This window comes from Xenopus laevis, chromosome 7L, assembly GCF_017654675.1.
Source record: "Xenopus laevis strain J_2021 chromosome 7L, Xenopus_laevis_v10.1, whole genome shotgun sequence".
NCBI lineage: Eukaryota > Metazoa > Chordata > Amphibia > Anura > Pipidae > Xenopus > Xenopus laevis.
In genome coordinates this window covers 123911702-123937031 of record NC_054383.1, presented here as the reverse complement: position 1 = coordinate 123937031, position 25330 = coordinate 123911702, and the positions used below count along the sequence as shown (strand labels likewise).

The 25330-nt window shown below is 39.5% G+C and overlaps 1 protein-coding gene across 2 annotated transcripts in view; it reads left to right on the top strand.

Annotated features, from left to right (window-relative positions):
• trpm4.L (transient receptor potential cation channel, subfamily M, member 4 L homeolog) overlaps window positions 1–23971 on the top strand; it is a 76927-nt gene extending 52956 nt beyond the window's left edge. For both annotated transcript variants that reach the window (XM_041569654.1, XM_041569655.1), the window contains 21 exons: window positions 3252–3418; window positions 3508–3685; window positions 4357–4421; window positions 6174–6356; window positions 7812–7911; window positions 8009–8127; window positions 10263–10643; window positions 10992–11120; window positions 12178–12307; window positions 14148–14293; window positions 15183–15295; window positions 16171–16269; window positions 16631–17068; window positions 17709–17841; window positions 18694–18868; window positions 19243–19411; window positions 20055–20236; window positions 20320–20452; window positions 20881–20953; window positions 22520–22616; window positions 22894–23971. In XM_041569654.1, coding sequence (XP_041425588.1) covers window positions 3252–3418; window positions 3508–3685; window positions 4357–4421; window positions 6174–6356; window positions 7812–7911; window positions 8009–8127; window positions 10263–10643; window positions 10992–11120; window positions 12178–12307; window positions 14148–14293; window positions 15183–15295; window positions 16171–16269; window positions 16631–17068; window positions 17709–17841; window positions 18694–18868; window positions 19243–19411; window positions 20055–20236; window positions 20320–20452; window positions 20881–20953; window positions 22520–22616; window positions 22894–22898 — 3215 coding nt within the window. In that variant the 3' untranslated portion in view covers window positions 22899–23971. The remainder of the gene's footprint in view (window positions 1–3251; window positions 3419–3507; window positions 3686–4356; window positions 4422–6173; window positions 6357–7811; window positions 7912–8008; window positions 8128–10262; window positions 10644–10991; window positions 11121–12177; window positions 12308–14147; window positions 14294–15182; window positions 15296–16170; window positions 16270–16630; window positions 17069–17708; window positions 17842–18693; window positions 18869–19242; window positions 19412–20054; window positions 20237–20319; window positions 20453–20880; window positions 20954–22519; window positions 22617–22893) is intronic.
• The last annotated feature ends 1359 nt before the right edge of the window (window positions 23972–25330 follow it).

Below are 25330 nucleotides of genomic sequence, written 5' to 3'. Positions count from 1 at the left end.
GGTCTGGTTCGGTAGCGAATTGGCGCTTGCGATTGTTAGTGAATTGGCAATGTCCCTGCGGGTGTCGCTAGCGTTAGCCACTTCGCACATCTGCCCCATAGACTCCATTTTATACAAATAATCTACATTTTTTCTCTGTAATAATAAAATAGTACCTTGCACTTGATTAAAACTAAGAAAATATAATTAAACTTTATTGAAAGCAAAACCAGCCTCTTGGGTTTATTTAACATTTACATGATTTTCTAGTAGACTTTTAGACTAGTAGACTAGTTATGGAAAGATCCATTATCCGGAAAACGACAGGTCCCGAACATTCTGGGTAACAGATCCCATACCTGTATTGTTTCCCCTTCTCTGCATGGGGTTCTCTCTGGTACTCCAATTTCTTAAATTTCTTGCAACCCTCAATACTAGCAGGTGCATTGGCTCCTGATTCCAGTGAGTGTGAATGTGACATGGACCTTTAGATTGTAAGCTCCACTGGGGCAGGGACTGCTGGGAATGATGTATAATCTCTATAAAGCACTGTCTGCACTATATTAAATAAAGGATAATAACAATAATTATCATGGAGAACCACCCTAAATGACATAGAGACCCAATTTGGAATCCCAAATCAAAGCTTGAAAATGTCAATGCTGGACTTACAATCGCTGTAGGACAGAGTTTTGTATTGTTGAACCAGTTGTTGCAGTTATAAAGTACCTGACAGCTTGAAGTGGCATTATGGATGATTGATTTAAAGGCACCGATAAACGAAAGGTGTAACAGTACTTTAAGTTGATCTTCTGTCTATAGTGCATACATCACTGTTCTGTAATCCTTTCAAGAAATGTCTCTTGTCGAAGGCATTTCACTAATGAGGTTGCGGGTTTCTCATTTTAGCCACAAGCAGCATTGAATTTAGTCCAGCAATTGCTATGGGTCACTACACTGTAAGCCGTGGGCTGCTGGTGGTGGCTCCTATTCTAGTCAGTGAAAAGAGACCTGCCATCACTTTTTTTTTCTTGTTCTGTATCACTTTATTAGAGTCAAGAAGAAAATAGAGGTGGTAACAAACACACAGGGGGCTATTTATTAAACCTAGATTTTTTTGTGGTCGGGCTTTTTTGGGCAAAAACTCAAATTTTTTATCATACCCCGATGCTGCAAAAAGCTAGAACCTGAAAATCCTGCATCTCAAACCTGTCAAGGTGATGTATAAGTCAATGGCAGGTGTCTCTATGCCAATTTGAAGATATTGTGGTCTGCTGGGGGTTTAGCCAGATAATCTCAAAAATTCGGGGGTTTTGGGAGATAACATGAAAAAATCAAGTGATTCAAGAGTAAAATCTAAAAAAAACTTGTACGATTCGAGTTTTCACTCTAATTTATCGGGTTTTTTTCCAACTCGACTTTTTTGAGTTACTTTATTTCTAAATAAGGTAAAATCATGGATGGTTGAGTTTGGTCGAGCTTTGTTTAATAAAAACATTAGATCAGGTTAATAACCCCCACACTAAAGCAGTGATCTCGAACCAGTGGCTCGTGAACAACATTTTGCTCCCCAATCTACTGGCTGTTGCTCCCAGTGGCCTCAAAACAGGAGCTTATTTTTTAATTCCAGGCTTGGAGGCAAGATTTGGTTTCATAAAAACCAGATGTGCTGCTCCTGTAGGCTACCAGTCCACATGGGACTACCAAATCACAGCCCTTATTTTGGCACCCAGGAAATTTTTCCATGCTTGTGTTGCTCTCCAACATTTTTTACCCGGGTAAAAAAGGTTGGGACCCCTGTCTATAGCTCTGCCTTAGCCCTTAGGGCAATACTGTCCCATGTAGAAGTCATTTTCTGTTGAAGAATATTTGCTGCATTTAGAACTCATCTGTCTAGACACTAAACACATCACCTTTCCACCTTTCATGTCCTTCTGAATACCAAACATAAGAGGTGCATGGCACTCAGTGATGTTCAACCTCAGGAAAGACTTGACATTTGGCACATAAGGCTTCTTGGTGGCCTGGATTCAGGGCAGAAGTTTTAGGTCAGCAAACAATGAACAGCAACTGAAACAATATAATTACTGGGCAATTAGTTGTTGTGCTTGTAGTGAGTCAGAACTACCGAATCCAGCCTGCCTGGCTTGGAACTATTCAAGTGAATTCCTGTGCATTAAAAAACACACCCTGATTTTAGAATACCTGTCATGGAGGCATCCATATGTAGCAATAAATGCATACAGACACTAAATATATACAATACAGGTATGGGATCTGTTATCCAGAATGCTCCGGACCTGGGTTTTTCTGGATAATTTGGATCCTAATCTACTGGAAATTCATGAAAACATTAAATAAACCCAATAGGCTGGTTTTGCTTCCAATAAGGATTAATTATATCTTAGTTGGGATCAAGTACAAGGTACTGTTTTATTATTACAGAGAAAAAGAAAATCATTTTTAAAAATTTGGATTATTTGGATTAAGTCGAGTCTATGGAAGATAGCCTTTCCATAATTCGGAGCTTTCTGGATAAAGGGTTTCCGGATGTTGGATCCAAAACCTGTACAATTAATTTAAACTTTGATAAAAATATTTATTTGGTTTACCTTAACTACACAGATTCACTAACTTCGAGTGAAGGATTCGAATGAAAAAAATTCGAATTTCGAAGTATTTTTTGGGTACTTCGACCATCGAATTGGTTAAATTCGTTCGAATTCGAACGAAATCGAACGAATCGAAGTAAAAATCGTTCGACTATTCGACCATTCGATAGTCGAAGTACTTTCCCTTTAAAAAAAACTTCGACCCCCTACTTCGGCAGATAAAACCTACCGAAGTCAATGTTAGCCTATGGGGAAGGTCCCCATAGGTTTGCTAACCTTTTTTTGATCGAAGGATTTTCCTTCGATCGTTAGATCAAAATCGTTCAAATCGTTCGATTCGAAGGATTTAATCGTTCGATCGAACGAAAAATCCTTCGATCGATCGATCGCAGGATTAGCGCTAAATCCTTCGACTTCGATATTCGAAGTCGAATGATTTCAATTCGAGGGTCGAATTTCGAAGTATTTTTAACTTCGAAATTCGACCCTTAGTGAATCTGCCCCTTAGTAAGTCTATATAACAAGCAGTATATCCACGTTACAGGTAACATCAAAACCATTTTGCCAATACGTTTTATTATTAAAAAGAAGAGACTGATATTAAATTGTTCTGTATCTTTTATCGACTCATTTCCCTTGAACCTTCTCTCTCTTTCTCAGGCGCCTGGATAATGACAGGAGGGATGCAGGTGGGCATTGGCAAATATGTGGGGGAGGCAGTGAGAGACCATGCCACCGCCAACTCCAATTCCAGGACCAAAGTTGTTGCAATGGGAATCGCTCCCTGGGGAATTGTACACAACCGGCAAAGCTTAGTGAATCCCAAGGTAACGCAGCATCTCCAAGTCATTTCCAGTACTCTACATTAATGACAAGGAAGGTCATGGACATCTTTTATTTGTTTCTTGTGATACAGGGCTCTTTTCCAGCCACATATTACATGGACAACGTGGATGGACCCACTTATTCCCTGGACAACAATTACTCTGTTTTCCTCCTCGCAGATGATGGGTCACACGGACAGATGGGCGGCGAGACAAGTTTCCGATTCAAGCTGGAGGAACACATTTCCCGACAAAAAACTGGAGTTGGAGGTAAGCTTAATTGTTGGGTCCCTACAGGTTCTTCTTGGAGAGTTCCAGTGCAAATAATAGTAATACTTGTAATAAATAATAGTGGTGTTGTATAATGAATTTGTTTATTCTTGTATGGTGTATCTAGGGCAGGGGTCCCCAACCTTTTTTACTCATGTGCAACATTCAGATGTAAAAAGAGTTGGAGAGGAGCAAAGAAGCAAGAAAAATGTTCCTGGGTGGTACAAAATAAGGGCTGTGATTGGCTATTTGGTAGCCCCTATGTGGACTGGCAGACTGCAGGGGGCTCTACTTGGCATTAGAATGAGAGGTTGGAGAAGCACCCCAAATTAACTTCCATATCAAGAAGAAGACTGAAAATGGCAAGGTTGACATTATCTTTCAGTATATTGGATGGCTGGTCTTTCCATCTATGAGAGTGGAACACACAAGGAGTTATTTCACTGTATATTTGTACCTTTCACACATACATATATTTTATATAATACATTTTTTATTTAAGATCAATGTTACAACCCCAGTAATTGATCAAAATAAAAAAAATATGTTAAGCTTGGTCCTTGTTTGTATATGTGTGTATCAAAGTATTTATGTTATGAGAAATAGTGTCTGGTGACTGTATATTTTAAACGGTCATGTGTTATATATACTCTACATTTTTATTATTTTAGGCAAAGGAAGCATTGAAATCCCAGTCTTGTGCATGTTGATAGCTGGAGAATCAAAAATGCTGGAGGTAAGTTTGCTCTATTTGTTTGTAGATGCCCAAATGGAAAAATACTCAGTAGTGGAGACCTCAGTCTAGGGGTGTAACTACAAAGGAAGCAGATCCTGCAGCTGCAGGGGGCCCAGGAGGTATAGGGGCCCCATAAGGCCCTAATTTATATTTTAGTTCAATAAATATTGGTAAAACAGGTCAACCTCTAGACATTTTGGGGGCCTGAAAAATAATTTGCTGTGGGGCCCAGTAATATCTAGTTACTCCACTGCCTCAGTCATTATGATGACAAATTTGAGGTTATTCCCTTATTTCTTCTACGTCAGGGTAGTCAGGATGCAGAGTGAAAACAGAGCTCATATGGGTTTCACCTTTTCATAGACATGTCTCCAAAAATCCTGTACAAGAAAATAGTTTTGAAATTCCCCTCATGCTGTGGAAGTGATAAATATGTCCCTATGTACAGCATTGGACTGGGTCGGCAGGACACCATGAAAAAAATGGTGGGCCCCAGCCTTCAAGAGCCTCCGCCAGCCCAGACCTGCTCCCCCAGTTGCCCGATAAAGACCTGTGCCATGGCGGTGGTGGAGAGAGTTTTGAGATTTGGAGGTGGCCCCTGGGCTCCAGTCCGACCTGCCTATGTATATTGATAGCTATGTTTATTCTGCAGCTCCTGGGGGAAGTACTACACTCTTGGGGGAATCCGCAATACCTCTAACCCACAAAGCAGTAGTTTCCAGACTTAAGGCGGCCATACACGGACAGATATTATCGTACAAAACTAGTTTTGGTACAATATTCGCTACGTGTATGGCAGGAGATGAGCAGACCTATATATCAGCAAAAGGCTTGGATATTGGTTGGCTCTTCGATCGGGGCTAGTTGTAAAATTCAGGTACCCTAATATCGGCCACTATTTGTGCTGAATCATCAGATACAGGTAGAATTCTATTGTTTCTACCTGTATATCTGACACTTCAGTTCTACACATGTGTATTGAAATAAATGATCTTTCCTGGAAAAATCGTTTTCAGGAAAGATTGTAATTGTAGCGTGTATGGCCACCTTTAGCCCATGGATGTATTACTGTGACCTGTCACCTGAGACTTAAGTAAATTGGTCCCTTTAGCACAGCAATCCCTGAAATCTTTTAAAATCTTAGCTTTTATCAGCCTGTAAAGAAAATACGGTAATCCATAAATGCCATCAATTGAGAAGCTTGAAAAACAATGGCATTAAACTTGCCTTCAGGGGAAAACTGATCTTGCAGGACTTGCAAAAAACAAACAAACTTGCAAGTTACAACTGTAAAGTGCTCTGTAAAGTGTTTATCAAATAAAGTTGTCACTTTTTGACGGATGGGTAGTACTCGGATTAGTATATATGTTTAGACAATTAGAAAGGTGTTGCCCTGTGCATGAGGGACCTCTAGCACTAATATAGGATTCATGTCATGGAAATTAGAATGTTTTCATATATAATTATTGAATCATTCTGAAATAATCAAGTTACTCTTCACTGCTCCCCTTTCAGCAAGCCATCCATACATGCAAGGTCTGTGCAAGTCAGATTTTATGATGTGCAATTAGCTCTGATGCATCAACTATGCAAAGGGAACCCATAAGAAGACAGGCTGCCTCCTCATTGGTCCTGGCAGGGTTGTGCACCCAATAGAGCTTCAGGGTCATGTTTTGCATTAGAAATACAATTATGTGAAGCAAAAACAATACCATGGAAGATAATCTAAATGTTGGCATTCTATATTTTCAGAGGGTGTATAATGCCACAAAAAGCCCTATCCCATGTCTGCTGGTGGCTGGCTCAGGTGGTGTCGCTGACTGCTTGGCTGAAATCCTGGAGGAATCCATAGCATTGGAGTCTATTAGGGGTCTGATAGAAGAAAAACTAAAACATCATTTTCCTAAGGAGAACCTAACAAAAATGGTGGAAAAGGTAGGCGCTAGAATGATATCATGATTGTGGCATCGTTATCAACTTTATTGACATTATGAATTGATTATACAGGTATGAGATCCGTTATCCGGAAACCCGTTATCCAGAAAGCTCTGAATTACGGGATGGCTGTCTCCGATAGACTCCACTTTATCCAAATAATCAAAAATTTTCAAAATGATCTCCGTTTTCTCTGTAATAATAAAACAGTAGCTTGTACATGATCCCAACTAAGATATAATTCATCTTCATTGGAAGCAAAACCAGCCTATTGGGTTTATCTAATGTTTAACTAGTAGACTAGACTAGTAGATTTAGATATGAAGATCCAAATTATGGAAAGATCTGTTATCTGGAAAACCCCAGATCCTGAGCATTCTGGATAACAGGTCCCATACCTGTATAGTTTTTTTTAATGCGTTAATCTGATGAAAAAAGTTCCTGGGGGTGCCAAATTAAGCATATGATTGGCTATTGGTAGCCCCTATGTGGACTGGCATTCTAAAGGAGATTCTGTTTGGCAGTAAACCTGTTTTTTATGCAACCAAATCTTGCCTCCAAGGCAGAAATTTAAAAATAAGCACCTGCCTTAAGCCACTGGGAGCAACATTCAAGGGGTTGGTGAGCAACACTGGCCTAGGCAATGCTGTAGAGGAGGGAGAGCTTGATAGTAAAGCATCTCTGAAAGTAGACTCTGCATTATTAGTATGCCTAATATGATATAATATAATATAATAGTGTGTTAAAGTGGTGGAGGAGGGAAACAGCTTTAAATAATATTTTCAAATGAGCATGAGAAGGTAGGAAGGTGATATTTTGTTTGGAAAAGCTACCAGTTGAAAGCTTGTTGTGAGAATACCTGGTGGTCTAGTGGTGCGGCAATTCTTCTGTCATGCATGCTTGTGCTGCTTCCTGGTTTTGTCTGATGTCATTGCACTTGGAGCACGTCCCTATTCCCAATGCCCAATGTAGGTCTATTTCTAATAGTTCCTTGATGCATTTTTTAGTCTCTCTTGTCTATTTTTGACCTAGCCTGTTCCTGACCTTGCCTAGTTTGTTGCCTGTCCGGACCTCTGCCCGTTTATTGGCCATTCTCTCGGATCCTGTTCTTGTACTGTGCTACTGTTGGTTTTGACCCTGGTCTGTGACTACGTTCCTGACTCTTGATTTTGTATTGCTCTGCCTGGTATCGACCAGGCCTGTCCCTCAACCACGTTCCTTGTTCCCCATTCTTCCTGCTTACGTTTGGTTCCCTTGTCTGCCCAGAACTCTCAGCTTTTGTACAGCAATTAGCAATGAACGGAACATGGAAATTGAGCACCACAGAGGGATGAGTGACAGCTGCAGCTTCATAGTTGTGACTTTAGCTCTGATGGGATTTTCCATGGCACACAACAGATTCTTAAGGGTCCCTCATGATCTCAGTAGTATCTGTTTTTGGCATCTCTTTCCCAGGTTGAGAGGATTGTGGAGAACAGGGATCTGGTTACCGTGTATTCAGATTCTGACGGGACGGAGGACTTTGAAACTGTGATCCTTAAAGCACTGGTAAAAGGTACATTTATTCTGTTTATTGATTTCACTAATGTGGAGCCAGTTGTGGTACCTTTTGTGTATTCTTAATGAAACTGCCCTTTTTCATCCTGTCTCAGCTTGCAAGAAACATTCAAGTGAAGCCACAGAATACCTGGACGAGCTTAAACTGGCAGTAGCCTGGAACCGAGAGGACATTGCCAAAACTGAGCTATTCCATGGGGAGATCCTCTGGCGGGTAATGTACATTAAGCACACTGTAAATCTAATATATCCATGACAAGGTTTCTAGTTCTATATTCATGTAATTACTCCATCCACGAAGGCAAAGAAATAGACTCAAATATTAGTCAATGACACGCAGGGTGTTTTGTCGCTTGCACTTTAATGAAATTGCACAAAAATCCATCAGCAAGTGTTTTCCCATGATTATGAAATTTAACATACTTACCCCAAGGGTAGGGTATTCTCTGCCATTTTTAAAGCTCTTAAAGGAGAACTAAACCCCAAACTAATAAAAACTCCTACCCTCCATAGCACCCATGAGCTCAGCTGAGCTGACTCTGCTTCGAGGGGTAATTAAAGACTTAGGGGCATTTACAGGTATTAACACCTGTGTGGAGGGGAACAGGGAGGGGGGACTATGGAGGGTAGGGGTTTCCATTAGTTTGGGGGTTTAATGCTCCTTTAAGGAGAGCAGTTCAGTCAGAGAGCTGACTCATTAGTTGAGGAGGAATTAAACATGGCAACATTTAGGCCAACAAAGACTGAGTTGGCATCTTATTGGCACCAATAACATGTCCAAACATTATCTGGTTAAAAATTAGGATAGAAAACCTTGACAGAAGAGGAGTAAATACTCAGCTTCTTCTGATCTACGTTAAATATGTTATTTTATCTACTTTTGGTTTCCAAAAACACAAAAAATGTCTGCCTTGGCTGATTTGCACAAAGCTTTGAGTTCCCGGCATCATATACTACACAGATAGCATATTTTTAAAGTAACTGCACTTTGGGGAAAGGGTAAGTATTCATTTAAAGGACCAGTAACACTGGTAGTAGTTTATATAAACAAGCTGCTGTGCAGCAATGGCGGAAATTGATAAAAGGCTATATGGCACAGGTTAAATAGTGGATAACAGATAACACCATTATGTTCTACAGAGCTTATCTGCTGTGTAACATGAGCCTTTTCTCCTTTGAATGGCTTCCGCCATTGCTACACAGCATCTTATTTATATAAACAATAGTAGTGTTTCCGAAGCAAATACACCAGTTTTACCAGTGCAGGGCAACACTGCATTATATTTTTATTACTTTAAAACACTTTCATTTTTGATGTTACTGTTCCTTTAATTAGAGCTGCTTTATCTCTACTGCCCTTTGCCATATTTTGATCTGCCCACTACTTATTAATAAACAATCTATTGTATCAGCAACCTTTGGCCCTGAAGATATAATAAAAAAGGAGATTTGTAGTATCACTGCTCACAGAGAGGTGAAATGTCTCTCTTCTGCAAATAGTAGTTTGGTCTAGTTTCTGTGTGACACATGCTGTTTCTAGAAGAGAGATTTTATCATAAACTCCCATGAACTCCCATGATCGACCCACAAATTCGAATCGAATTCGATTAGAGTTTTTAAAATTCGATTCGAGTTTTTTCTTCGAAAAAAATTCGAATGTCAGGAAGGCTGCAAACAACTCCAAATTGATCCCAAGACATCTTCCATAGGCTAAAACAGCAATTCGGCAGGTTTAAGGTGGCGAATAGTCGAATTCGAATTCTTAAAGGGCCAGCGTATGTCGAATTCTAATTTTAAAAAAACCTCTAATCAAATTTTAACAATTCCCTAGTCTAATTTGACAGTTTTGGCCATAAAAAAACTCGAAAACTCAGTATAAGCCAGTAGCATATACTAACCTTCCGTAGTGTCATAAATCAAAAGCTACTATTGCCTTTGTATTTATCTGATAGAAACATTACGAGGTTAATATATAAATCTGTTTGTTTCTCTCTAAGGGTAAGGGCACATGGGCAGATTTGGGGAGATTAGTCGCCCCGGCTACAAATTGCCTCTTCTTCGTAGAGACAATCTCCCTGAACTGCCTTCCCCTAACTTCCTGCAGGCTTTAATGAAAAATCGCCAGCGGGATGGCACTTGCGGCGCTTCATTTTCCGAAATCACCTGAATCTGCCTGTGTGTCCCTACCCTAAAGTTGTTACTGGCCTGCTGGCAGTTTCAGCCTTCCATAAGACTCCATTGTTGCTCCAGCCTTCTGTATTCAGTCATAGCTCTTTTGCAGTAAAAAAAAAACCCTCTTGCTTCTTTTCTGTCTGTTTAATTGGTTCCCTATATCCTGTGCTCCATTAGGCAACTGACCTTGATGACACAATGACTGATGCTCTGATAAACAACAAGCCCAGGTTTGTGAAGCTTTTTGTGGACAATAACTTGAACATTGTGGATTACTTGACCTACGGGCGGCTTGAGGAACTCTACAGTTCTGTGCTGGACAATACTCTCCTCTATCAATTGCTAAAGCACAAACATGATGAACGGAGGAGTTCAAACAAAGATCATCATCATCATCATCATCAATTCCCACTGATGGAATCGAATGGCAAAGAGGTGGAATTCAAGCTCTATGAGGTTTCCAAGGTCCTACGGGACCTGTTGGGTGATGTCTGTGCTCCTTTCTACACACATGTCCTGGGAAATATGAAAGGTTCTGTTCACAGAAGACACTCAAGCGTATGTTGTATTTGGATATCTGCCCCGTATTTACTTTTATTAAAAGAATATAATAAATGAAGCTCCAAGTTTTAGAAATGTCTGAAAAAAAAAGTACTTTTTGCAAATTGTTTTGTTCAACTAGTAATCTAGTGTTATGTGCAGGTTGGAAGACCCTGACTGGACTAACACGGATATTCTTCTTACAGTATATTGCATGTAGCCACATAAATCTAGATATATTGTTTTGCATACTGGCATAGAACAGTTTTAGGATTGTTTCATAAAAAGAGATGTAAGGGCAGCTGTATGATACACATGACTCAGCGTCACTTAATTGTATATGTTTATTATTTCTTAAATGAACAGAGAAAATCTCAGGAGCAAATCTCTGTGGAAAAGTATGAACCAAACAAGTCAACGTGTCCATGGATAGATCTCTTTATTTGGGCAATATTACAGAATCGAGATGAAATGGCCACTTACTTCTGGGAAATGGTGAGTCTCAAGCTTAGGAATCATTTAAACAGGATTTTAGTGGCCTGTAAAACATGCCTGCAACATAGCTGATGAGTCAGAAAGACTAGCTCAAGGCACTTATATGGGGTCATTGGACACCCTGGAATATGATGTGGCCACAGTTTTCTCAGACCGTGATTGGTTAAATATTTAAAGGGATACTGTCATGGGAAAAATTATTATTATATTATTATTCTGAACTGAAATCCGTTTCTCAAAAGAGCGAACAGATTGTTTTATATTTCATTTTGAAATATGACACAGGGCTAGACATATTGTCAGTTTCCCTGCTGCCCCAGTCATGTGACTTGTGCTCCGATAAACTACAGTCACTCTTTACTGCTGTACTGCTAGTTGGAGTGATATCGACCCCCTCTCCCCAACAGCCTGACAACAGAACAGTTACATTGAGTAGGAGAAACAACAGCCTGTCAGAAAGCAGTTCCATCCTAAAGTCCTGGCTCTGTCTGAAAGCACATGACAGCAACATCAGCCAAATAGATAGACCTGTATTGGAAATGGTCTTATGGATCATGGTTTCATGTTGACCCTAATACTGCCCAGTTCCTTCTCACTGAAATTAGCAGAGTTAAGATGTCCATACATAGTAAAGGCTGTCATCTATCTGACTGACCAGCATGCGGGCAGATTTGCTGTATATTGTGCCATTTGTCCATTCATGTGGAAGCCAAATTGCATTGGTCACTTCTTTGAAATAGACAGCAGATACCAGCTCCTCTTCCTACCTACCGAGGATGGGCATCCATAGGTAAATTATCAGTCTGGGCAGAATGACTGTAACTTGGTCACAGGATGGCGTGCCCTTAAATCTGGGTGTGTCTACCTTTAGTTTAAAGAGAGATGGTGAAGTTCCCCAATTATGTAAAATAATCTGCCCAAGTTATCCATAAAGACTAACACTGAAATGTTCTCCAGTTAGATAATAGTGTCTGTTTGGGGCCTAGAGAATAGGAGAAGATACCTCCTCATGTTATAATTATCTTTTGTGCTCAGTGTTTCCTTTGTTATTGTGCAGGGCTCTGAGGCTGTAACCTCCGCTCTGGCTGCTATGAAGATTCTCAGGGATCTTTCCCGGATGGAGTCAGAGGCTGAAGAATCTTTAGCCATGAGGGATCTGGCTGCTAAGTTTGAGCAACTTGCTATAGGTATTTAAAGGCCTGTTTTAAAGTTTCTTCTCTGAACTCTTCAATTTGAGATTATGGGTCAAACCACCAACAGAAAGGGCACTATATACAGGTAATGAAAATATAATGCAGTGTTGCCCTTCACTGGTAAAACTGGTGTGTTTGCTTCAGAAACACTACTATAGTTCATATAAACAAGCTGCTGTGTAGCAATGGGGGAAATTGAAAAAAGGCTACATGGCACAGGTAACAGATAACACCATTATGTTCTACAGAGTTTATCTGCTGTGTAACCTGAGCCTTTTCTCCTTTGAAGGGCTGCCCCATTGCTACACAGCAGCTTATTTATATAAACAATAGTAGTGTTTCTGAAGCAAACACACCAGTTTTACCAGTGCAGGGCAACACTAAATTATATTTTTATTACTTTAAAACACTTTAATTTTTTGATGTTAATGTTCCTTTAATTAGAGATGTTTATCTACTTTTGATCTTCCCCCTTAATATACAATCCATTGTATCAGCAACCTTTTGGCCCTGAAGATATAATAAAAATGGGATCTGTAGTATCACTGCTCATAGAGATGTTAAGGGGCAGATTTATCAAGGGTCGAAGTTTTTTTAAGGCCAAAACTGTGAAATTCGACTAGGGAATTGTTAAAATTGTCAAAATTGTCAAAAAATTTGAATTCGATTTTTTCGATTTATCATACACTGGCCCTTTAAGAACTCAAATTTGACTATTTGCCACCTTAAACCTGCCGAATTGCTGTTTTAGCCTATGGAAGACATCCTGGGATCAATTTGGAGTTATTTACCACCTTCCTGACATTTGAGGTTTTTTTCCAAATGATGAATTTTCAGGTTCTATCCACTGGAGTTTGCCAAATTAGATTTTTTAATAAATTTCAATTGGTCGAATTTGAGTTCATGGGAGTTTATGGGAGTTTTAAATAACTCCCATGAATTCGAAATTTGACCCTTGATAAATCTGCCCCTAAATGCCTCTCTGGTGCAAACAGTAGTTCAACATTTGACCACATACTGGTTGGGTAGAACTGAAGGAGGGCTCCATACAGATGAGCTACTGAAATGGTCTAAAGTGGCTGAATCGGCAGCTTAAATCTTTCCCTTATGTCCATCTTAAAGGGATACTGTCATGGAAAACATGTTTTTTCCAAAACACATCAGTTAATAGTGCTGCTCCAGCAGAATTCTGCACTGAAATCCATTTCTCAAAAGAGCAAACAGATTTTTTTATATTCAATTTTGAAATCTGACATTGGGCTAGACATTTTGTCAGTTTCCCAGCTGCCCCAGTCATGTGACTTGTGTCTGCACTTTAGGATGGAATTACTTTCTGGCAGGCTGTTATTTCTCCTACTTAATGTGTCTCAGTGGGACTTGGCTTTTACTATTTAGTGCTGTTCTTAGATCTTCCAGGGAGCTGTTATCTTAACTATGTAACTATGTAACTATGTAACTATCTTGTGTTAGGGAGCTGCTATCTCGTTACCTTCCCATTGTTCTGTTGTTAGGCTGCTGGGGCGATATCACTCCAACTTGCAGTAAAGAGTGATTGAAGTTTATCAGAGCACAAGTCACATGACTGGAGGCACCTGGGAAATTGACAAAATGTCTAGCCCCATGTCAGATTTCAAAACTGAATATAACAAAATCTGTTTGCTCTTTTGAAAAATGGATTTCAGCGCAGAATTCTGCTGGAGCAGCACTATTAACTGATGTTGTGTTTTCAAAAAAACAAGTTTTCCCATGACAGTATCCCTTTTAGAAATATTATGGTGTCTAAATGCTTTAGCTGTGTATAAAAATTATTTAAAGCTCTTGTTTACTCTTTTAGGAGTGTTTAATGAATGCTACAGAAACAGTGAAAATCGAGCATTTAAGCTCCTTGTGCGGCGCTCCAGCATCTGGGGAGGAGCCACGTGTCTGCAGTTGGCTTACGAGGCTGATGCCCGCAACTTCTTTGCCCAGGATGGTGTTCAGGTACATGAGCAGTGCCATTTCTTGTTGTGTCAGGTTCATTTGGGTATGTAAGCATTTCCAGTTTCTATAGCTATGGATATTCTTCTTTCACCCCTGAACTATTCCCTTCATACAGGAAAAATGTTGACCACTTTTTATTGGGTGGGATCATGTTTTTGGGGGATTTTTAGAATGCAGCGATATCAGTAGAACCCATACATCAATATGTGATATGACGCCAGAGGAAATTTGAATTTTGGAGGCCTCTTCTGTGATAAACAATATTCTAGAAATATTCTGTAGATAAAAGTGACATTATCTAGTTAATGATTGGATATGATGAGTGACATAGAATACATAAGATCAAGGCACCTGCCTGGTGTGAGAGTGGGTGAAAGTAAAGTCATTAACAGAAATAGACATTTCTGGATTATTATGGGAGACAATTAGGTCCATGTCTGTTATGAGACAAATTCAAGTTATGGTCAGTAGAAATGGCCGTCAAACAAAGGCCCAGATTCAATTCAGTGAAAAAAAGTTATTTCATGGTGAAAAGTCATGGATGAGATTCAATTTGAGGAGAATAAAACTTTTCTCCAAATTCAGTTCCAGTTTTTTTCCCATAGACTTCAATAGAGTTTCCATGTGATAAACCATGAGACAAGTTTTTCTGAATTGAATTGCATCTCGAATTGAATTGGCCCAAAGACTGACTGTTATTAGTAAAGATAAATGTGAATATAAGTTTCATCCTTCCAAGAAGTGCAAAAAGTTTTGCAGTAAATATGAAGTAAATACAAGTGGAATTAAATGGAATTATAGTAAGCCTATAAATCTTTACCTTCAGTTTTTGTTCGATACTTCTGCTCTTCATAAATACTCATAATAATGCATTTTATATGTATTCCAGTCAATGTTAACAGAGAATTGGTGGGGGCAGATGGCTCAGAACACCCCTGTGTGGGCGATGGTGCTGACTTTCTTCTGTCCGCCTCTGATTTATACAGACCTGATCACATTTAAGTAAGTTACAAGCTGTAGGTGTTGCTCATTTTCCAGGACAGTACTGTAAAGGCCAAAGTAAATGGTTCATATGTTCCTAGTTCAGTAGAACAGAATGGGGTGGTGTCCAGCAGCCCAGTAACCAAAGCCAATGTATCAATGTTCTCATGTCCCACCATATATTTGTGACAGTAATTAACATTCTTTAACATGGAAGGGGATTTTCTGAGGCTACTGCAGTATATTTTTGATCATTTCCTCCAGTTTAGTGGTTTAGTTATTCAGCTAATACCTCTCCCAAGCCCATTACCCCCTCACCAGTTATGAAAGGCAATATCATTGCATTCAGGACAATACCGGTAGTTTTGCCCTGCCATTAGGAAGGCTATAGAAATAAAGCTTAAAAGTGCCTGTTCTCCTTTCATTTGATGGTGGCTTTGAGGACTTTTTATATTAGAATGTTTACAATTAGAAAGCCTACATTTCTGTAATTAAGGTTTTCAAGCTACCAAAGAAGTTCCTTTGTATTATATTGGTTATAGATCACCAAGGCTTTCTATTAATATTTTCTAATAGACTTAAGGAATGGAACGCCACAAAAGAGAAAAAAAATATTTTCAGAAACCCCAAGGTCTCAATTTTTCCAGTTAACATGACATAAAATAAATGAAATAAAACGTTGACCAGTGGCATCAAGATATTTACAGGCTGGCCAGTCCTGAGGTTACTTTATTTGTCAAAGATGTGCAGTTTGTGGACTCCAAACACTCCGTTATATACATGTACATTTTATCTTGGGTTACAGCATTAATAATCTCAACTAAATACTCTTGTATTACATAGTTGGCAATGCATTTCTATTGACTCCCTTTCACTGTTAACCCTCTCTACTTTAGGTCTATTGACCATGAAAATGGAATAGAAAGTGCTCATCGAATGGAAATGGACAGCCTGGATACTGACATAAAGACTACTGTTGCAGAAATTATGGAAGGGTAAGCCAGGGCTTTCAAACTGAAAATAAGACAAGACTAACTAAAAAAGTACACAGCCTTTAGATAAATACTAGGAGAAGCAATAGGCATTCTCAGTTTCTCACCTTATCTGGGCTTCAAGTATTTCCCCCTCCCAACCAACTGCCCTAGGCTTCCTAGAAGGGCAGCCCATAATTTGGGAACCACTTTTGAAACCAGATTTCATGTATTTTCATGAATTTAGAAATTTCACTGGTTTTCGTATCTCTTCCACGGTCTTAGCAAAGTCCCTTTTTTCATTTCATTTCTTTCAGTGCCGACATTTTATCCTTAGGTCTGCTGTTGTTTGAAACAGTCACATGAGCTTTATTTCCTTTTTTAGGGAAGACAGACAAGACAACGAGAAAGCAGAAAAAGTACCGCTCAAAAAGTTGAGTGTGAAAAAATCAAAAAAAGGGCAGGCCTCAGAGGCAGAAATCATCAAGGAGAAACAGCGGCCAAAGTGGATGCAACGCTGGAAGCAATTCTGGAGTGCACCCGTGACAGCCTTCTTTGGCAACGTGGTCATGTACTTTGCTTTCCTCTTCCTTTTTTCCTACGTGCTGCTTTTGGAATTCAAGATGCCTCCACCAGATGGCCCAGCAAACTCAGAGTTAATACTTTATTTTTGGGTTTTTACAATGGTCTGTGAAGAGATACGGCAGAGTTTCTTTGTGGGCACCATGCCCGTGGCGCAGAAGCTCAGGCAGTACTTGCAGGATTCGTGGAACCATGTTGACATCATCGCGCTATGCCTCTTTATCATCGGGGTGATTTGCAGGTAAGTCTATAGTAAGAATGTGTGGATGCTCCAGAGCAATCATAGTTAGTGATGGGTGAATTCCCACGATTTGCCGCCGGCGAATAAATTCGTGAAACCGCCGAATGTGCACCGGCGTCCAAAAAACGGACGCCGGCGTCGTTTCTGAAATTTTTCGCTCCGAATTCACACATAACTAATCATAGTCAATCCTCGGACTTCATGTGTTGTTGGGAGTCGTCACGTTGCTTTGCAATATAAACATTATAAGGGTCTGCGGGTTTCCAAGCACAGTTCCAGAGAGTATAGGAAAGCAAATATTAAATATTCTTGTTTGAATGTTTGTTCCTAAGCTTATTTGTAATTTTTATTTACCAAGTATATTGTTTGAAAAACATTCCATTTGTAATTTGATACATACAGGATGGTGATACTGGGAACCATCATCTAGTAAGCTTTTTTGGAACTGGTTCCATGACACTTGCTTGTGGATTTCTTTCAATAGAACATTTTAATTCTCTTCCCAAGTAAAAGCAATGGGATTTCTAATTTGTGGTGATATTTCAACCCTACTACAATGCCAAAAGCAGGTGGAAAAGATACCCAACAGCACATGCACAAGATGTTGAGTGACCAGCTAATAATTGATACTTTCTTACAGGATGTTTGATGCAACGTTTGAAGCTGGCCGGACAATCCTCTGCTTTGACTTCATGGTCTTTACTCTTAGGCTGATCCATATCTTTGCCGTCAACAAACAGCTGGGGCCAAAAATCATTATAGTCAGAAAAATGGTAAGTAATAGAATTATTTGCAAATAAAAAGGTGCATATTGATGATTATTTATTGTAGTGCTGTACAGCTAGGGAAACCATAGAAATGCAGATTAGTATACTGTATGTGAACCATTGTTCAAAAGCTTTTGCCAAAAGTAACATCAAAAAGGCCATTATTATTCTATTTTTGTTCATTTTCCAATGTCCAATAACCCCTCTCAACAATCTAATTAATTAGCTACATTACTGTGATGTTTGTGCAGCATTGAGTTGTCAAATAATAGGGTGATGTTTTTCCCCTAATCTCTAGCTAAAGGGGATTGAAAAGGTATAGGTAGTCAAGGCTCATCCTAGTGCTCTATATAAGCTCTCAGCCCTCTGAACTGGTTTCATTCTTCTTATCTTTCTAGAGGACTGGTTTACTAATGATCATTAACTTTTATCACTTCAGGCATTTGATTTAACCAATTATTTTTGTTCCAGCACAGAAAATAGGTGTCCATCGCATGCTTCTGGAGTCCCCAGTAGATGTATCCCTACTGAGTAGATAGATAGTTACATAGTTAATTTGGGATGGAGAAAAGATAGCAGTCCATCAAGTTCAACCCCTCCAAATTTTTGATGGGTAGGTTGACCCAAAACTCCCATGGAGCTGTGGGTTTACCCACATGTTGGACAGGTTTCGGCCAACTAGGTGAGCTCCAGGTTTGAGCAGGCAGCAGGTCAAACTTCAAGCATGGCTTCTGCATTTTTTTATGTAATAGTGCTGACCCCTCCCCTATGGAGACTAATTCCACCCATATATGAATCATGAGAGATCATGAGAGAGGGGGCAGATGTTTTTAGCTTATTTTATCTTTTTTTTTGCAGATGAAGGATGTTTTTTTCTTTCTCTTTTTTCTGGGTGTCTGGCTCATTGCTTATGGAGTTACCACCGAGGGCCTGCTTCATCCCAGCGACATGCGTCTCAGCTGGATCTTCCGCCGGGTCTTCTACAGGCCTTATCTCCAAATTTTTGGTCAGATCCCACAGGAGGAGTTTGATGGTGAGAGAAGTATTTTTTTAGTGTCCAAAACTTGATATAAACACACTATACCCACTGAATAAAAAGATTGTACTGTTTCCCGCTGTGCTCAGCAGAAAATAAGGTTTTGGGGTTGAGGTGAGGGTTGATATGGGCTTGGTTGAGCAGAACAAGGCATTGCTAAATTGTGAATAATGGGAGGTAGACATATGCATTCGTTGCCTTGTCGAGCAGCATATATGGAAATTATATGCACAGGACAGCCTTTCTCCCTTTCTAGAAGTTGGAGTGCATGATATAAGAGAATGCCCATTTCTGGCCCACAGGCCTATCTTGATAAATAAATGTCATAGCTCTACATGTTGTATCTGAGGTCCTGTTCTACTCTCTTAAAGCTTCCAAGATTTCTTCCTCCAACTGCACGGATGACCCCATCGCCATAATGCTGGAAGAGGCAGAACCTTGCACCAACACATATGCCAACTGGCTGGTCATTCTCCTGCTTGTCATTTTTCTGCTGGTTGCCAATATCCTTCTTCTGAACCTGCTGATTGCCATGTTCAGGTGACAAACTGGGGAAGGGCTGAGAAAGGTTTTCTCATTCAGTGTGTCTTTCATTTACCTTCTTGAGGCAAAGGAACAGCTGTCACCACCCATACTGCCTGCCCTTGACTTAAATAGCCATTGCCAGTCGCCAGTGGTCAATGGCGGAGACAGGTGTTTCTCAGCCAGCAGACAAAATTATTATTTTTTTAGCATCGAAAGCTTATTTTATGCATATTGTTACTAAAATGTGGTCTTCATTTACCACAAGTGACAGACACAGGGAATTGCAACAGTCTAGTTGTTTATAAGCAGTGGTTTAATTACAATTTTTTCCCTAAAAGAAACAGTAAAGTGTAAAGTCATATCTTATGGTGTGTATGGAACCTTCATTAGCTGCATGTTTATGTTTAAACCAGCTACAAGGAACTACCATATCGCTTTAATAATTGTCGGGCATTCTTAGTCAAGTACATTATAACAGGAGTGCTGGGACCTGACATGGTCCCTATGTGCCCAGATATGAACCCCTATAATAGTGGACCAACCAGGAAGCTTTTATCTGTTGCACGCACAGTGTAAATTGTGTGTATTCTGATGTATTATAGAAATGACTCCTGATTAGAGGTGGATCTATGATCTTTGTCTCTTCTTCCATCTTCAGTTACACCTTCTCCAAGGTCCAGGGCAACAGCGATATCTACTGGAAATTCCAGCGATATAACCTGATAGTGGAGTATCACAACCGCCCGGCCCTAGCTCCACCATTCATCATCATCAGCCACATTAACGCTTTCATCAAGCGCAAGATCCGCAAGGTGGCATCTCAGAAGATCCGACATTTCAGTGAGTGCTTTAGAACCCACAGACCTTGGACACTTGCTTTTGTCTTTACCATCTAAAGGACTTATATTGTCTTGTATCCTTAGTGCTGGAACTGACAGAGACTCTAGACAACCGAATGATCATCTGGGAAGCCGTGCAGAAGGAGAACTACATGGTAAATGTTGCTAAGCATAAAAGGGACAGTGACACAGAACGTCTGCGCAGAACCTCACAAAAGTAAGAACCCTAAATTGCCACCACTATTTCCTCGCATTTGAAAAGGCAGCGCAAGTGATCTCTTTAGCCAAGCTTTAGTCATGACCGCTGCTACTTGGACAAAAGTACAACACCCAAACATTAAATCCATTGTTACGTTATTGTATGTAGTCCAGTGATCACAACATTTAGAGCTCAGCTTTCCTTCTGTGAGATGGTGTTAGGTCTGCAACAGCAATAGCTATCTATAACAGGGTTGCCTATCCCTAATATAGGACAATATGGTCTGATGACAAGGTTGCCCACCCCTATTATAGAATAATCTGATCAGATGACCAGGTTGCTCATCCCTAATATTGAATAATTTGGTTTGATAACAAGGATAGCTCTCCATAACACAGTCTAATGTGGTCTGTTAACAACCTGACACCATTATTTTCCATCTGCAGGGTTGATACGGCCTTAAAACATCTGAATGAGATCAAGGAACATGACCGAAGGTTGAAAGCAATGGAAACTGAAGTAAGCTGCTAAATAAGGTTTTTGTGTTATTGACATATAGGTCGGTTTTAAAAAGGGGACTTGAGTCTCAAATAATAGAGATTACCATAGTGCTGCAACACAGATGTCTATCTAGCACATTTTGTGTTTATATACATATATATTTAAAGATTTACAAATCAGACCTCCCATTAGAAACATAAGATAAAAAAACAGACCATCACTCAGGAGATTGCAATGCACTGGTCTCTTTTCTATAATATATATATCTATATCTATATATATATATATATATAGTATAAAGAGGATCAGCACTCACATCGTTGTAGGTGAAGAAAATAGCATTTATTCAATAGATTTACATCTTAATCCAAGGATTAAGATGTAAATCTATTGAATAAATACTATTTTCTTCACCTACAACGATGTGAGTGCTGATCCTCTTTATACTATATATGCAACTTTGATCGTTTGATCGTGCACCACCTGTTATACACTGATCTGAGTGCTGGTGCTGTGGGATAATATATATATATATATATATATATATATATATATATATATATATATATAAATGCTTTGGGTGTCCGCATTCGATCTCAGGTAGAGTAGAGGTGCACAATCAATGTTCATAATATGTAGTAGTAATGGATCAGCACACTATTTGTAGAAGTAAATAAAGTATTTTATTGGTAACACAGCATTATTATCTGACGTTTTGGTCCCACCTGGGGACCTTTCTCAAGGATGAAGAAACGATGGATAATAATGCTGTGTTACCAATAAAATACTTTATTTACTTCTACAAAGAGTGTGCTGATTCATTACTACTGTATATATATCTATCTATCTATCTATCTATCTATCTATCTATCTATCTATATATATAAGACAGTGTGTGGCTGGTGCACACGGTGAAAAAATCACATGCCTGTGTGCTGGTTCAGAACAATAATCATACAAGTTCTAATCTCCAATCAAGGAGGGCTTTGGCATGACTGAAGGAAGTGCCTGAAGACATAACAGCCAAAGTGTAATTTTGTACATTGCAAAAATGCTTAGAATAGAACTCATCAAATTTATACTCACTTATTTTTAAGGTTTACTTATCCTTTAGGTTGATCACAATGTATTGACTGAACAAGCAGATAAATATATCACACAATTTCATCAAGATGTTACAATGCAATGCAGATGGCTTATAATTTACAAACCACTAGATATTCCTTGTTCACAAGGTCCCTCTTCCCTGACCAATACTGAGGTCTGATCTTTCCTTGGGACTTGCTCTTCACTATGGCCTTCTCTGCCACAAGTTTTCTGCACCATCCATCATGAGAAAAGTTAAATAACATGGCTACCACTGTTACTTTTTATATATCTAAAGGGAAACACCTTGAAAACATAGTCGCAATAGGGGCCTCTCTACCCACAGGACATGCCTACATCTAGATGGGGCTCCACTTTTTCCACCCACACTTACACAAGCCAGCATTATCTAAGACTATTATAATGAATGGAGTATAGCAACCACAGGGGAAGACAAACGTTTCAAACAATTTACCACTTTTCCATACGTTTTACTAGCTGGAATACTGCCGTAATGCACTTTCCTGGATAGTCGATGCACTTCAACAGAGCGAGGTTGTGAAAACCACTAGAAGTCCACCTGTTTGTATTGAAGGTAAGTAGGGAAGTCATGAATGAAGTCAATAAAGTATCATCCTCAGCCATCTAACTGCAGCCCCCCCCAAAAAAAGACCAAGACCCAAGACCTATGACCAGTTGATTATCTCAATATGTGGAAACATATGGGGAACTCGTATTGTATTGTACCACTAGACACACCATATACCACAATCTATTTAATAACTAACCACACATCATCCCCTGTTCCTCAAACACAAGTCAATTGCATATCTCCAACCCAATGTGCTAATATCATATTCTCCTTTTCACAGGTTGACATTCTTTGACCAAGAAAGAATTGCTGCTACCAACTGCTGAGGTTTCCATCTTCTTCCCTTGCACCTATGGACCACTAGTCTGCCTGTCTATTAATAAAGTTGCTGAATTCCAATGATAATTACAAAGTTTTCACCCAACAGATCATTCTCTCATGTCATTAAAAAATAATCAAGGCTGAAATATAAAGCAAATCACCAGTTCTGTCTTCAGATATTTACCCTCCTCCCCACAAACATAAATTGAATATCTGGAGTCACAATTTCTCAATCATGCATGGGCAATTTCTCAATGGACTATGGAATTCTTGCTGTAAGGCTCAATATCCCTAACCTGGACCCTTTCCATGTGCAAGACTAGAAATGATTTGCCTTCTGGTCCAGCCAACAAGCAGAACTTTTTGTCCCAAATACTGGCACGTGGAATCTCATCTTGGCTCTGAACTGGTCATCCAATGAACAGAGATGGACCTGCTTACAAACAGCAGCTGCTGGGAATCTTTCATGATTACCAGTTTCAATCCAAATTCTTATTTTTTTAAAGAAAAGTTTTAAGGTCTTCATTTTAGATCTAGTTTGGTAGATGATTTCTAACAGGTCCAAGACTTTTTCTGTAAAATAATACCAACAGAATGCCATGGTTATTTTTTATAGAGATTATAATGTAAAGGTTAGGGATGCCATGTTTTCTACTGTTTTTGTTTACCTTTTGATTTTAAATTGTGTCCATAATAATGGTTTGTATATGTGTACTGTAAATGTAGAGATTTATTTACTAAAACATGAGTCAAAGCATAAACCAAGATGTTTAGAGGGTTCTTATAGTTTAAGATCTAACAGATTTTATTTTTTTATGGAAACCTTTCCCTAAGTTGCATATTTGGTCTTGCTGTCTCTCCATGTATGGTGGCCCCACTAGGTGGCACAAGGGGTATATTGGTACTGATTCCTGGATAGAATCCCTGCTCCAGTGCTCAACCCCTCAAGACAGGAAATTCTCAGCCTATGAGCCTATCACCAGGCACGAAATGCATTAGGCTGTTTATGTCCTAATAAATACTTGTTAGTTTTCTAATTACTTCTACTACTTTTTCACTTCTAATGGTCCTCGCACTTCAGTTGTTTATAGTCATTACTGGCAACCCTTAGACTGGGGTTTACGTTATGAGACCATTTATTACTTTTTGGATTTGTCTTGATTTTTTATTTTTTGTTTACACTTTAAGAGCAGACTTTACACACACCAGTTATAGTTATTGATTGGAAATTCTCAGTCTCAGTTACAGTGAAGTACTGACCAAAAATAACATGCCAACCTTCACTGTAAAGTTGGGCAGCTGTAGAGCCATAGAGCTTCCCTATCAAGCACTGATGTTGGGCTCTATGTGCTGCAGCACTGGCCAAGCAGAACCCATTGCACCTTTGAGGTTCCAGAGATGAACATCAGAAAAACAAAGTCAAATCATTTTCCTGCACCGGATTCACTTTGCTGTTCTGTCCCAGAATGGATCTGATAAAATAATACTTTATTAAACAGCAGCAGATAGCTGAGGCCGACATTACTATGCTCATCCAGCCATCCAAAGGTTTTATCCATAGCAGAGTGTCCCCAGCACACACAATAGTGCTGCCCTCAAATGAACCATAATACAAGAAAAACAAATGGCAGCTAAGCAGGTTCTGTCTCTTCTCATATTCCAGACTGTTTATATAGATAAAAGCAAATATTCTATTCATAATTCTATTCACTGAGCTTATACAGGTGCAACACCATCATGTGGATATTATCATATTCATCTGAACCGTCTAGCTCAGAGTTACCCTAATTCTGTGAAGTTGCCATAGTTCCCATAAAGTTTAGGGACCCCACTAGACCCAAGGATTGTGTGGTATAAGTAAAAAAAAGATGGACTAAAACCATTTGGGGTCATTACAGCTACAGGGCTGCTAAATCATTAAACAGTTGCGCTCTTCATTGCACATAGTTGCGTTGCTGCATTGTGGATACTATGGCAATGGTAATTGAAATTGCACTTTGTTCAATGCACTGCAGTAAGTAAATGAGCTCTGTTGTCCTCAGTGTTGGGCTAAGGGAGGCGGAGCCCACCGAAAAACCCGAGCCAAGGGCCCACTGCCCCATCCTCCCAGCTAATAGGGTTGCCACCTGGCCAGTATTTCACTGGCCTGACGAGTAAAAATGATGCTTAACCCCAATGTTTTTTAATAGGGAAAAAATAGAAATATAAAGGAAGGCCGGTATTTGTTTCCAAAAAGGTGGCAAAGGACCTACCACCTGTCCCCCCTAGATAAGGGCCCACTACTCCAGCACCCTTCATGATTATCGCACAACCACCACAGATTACCACCGCCTATGATTAGCACCATATTTCCGCACTCCACTGCACTGTGCTCCACCACTTGCCCATGTATCCGG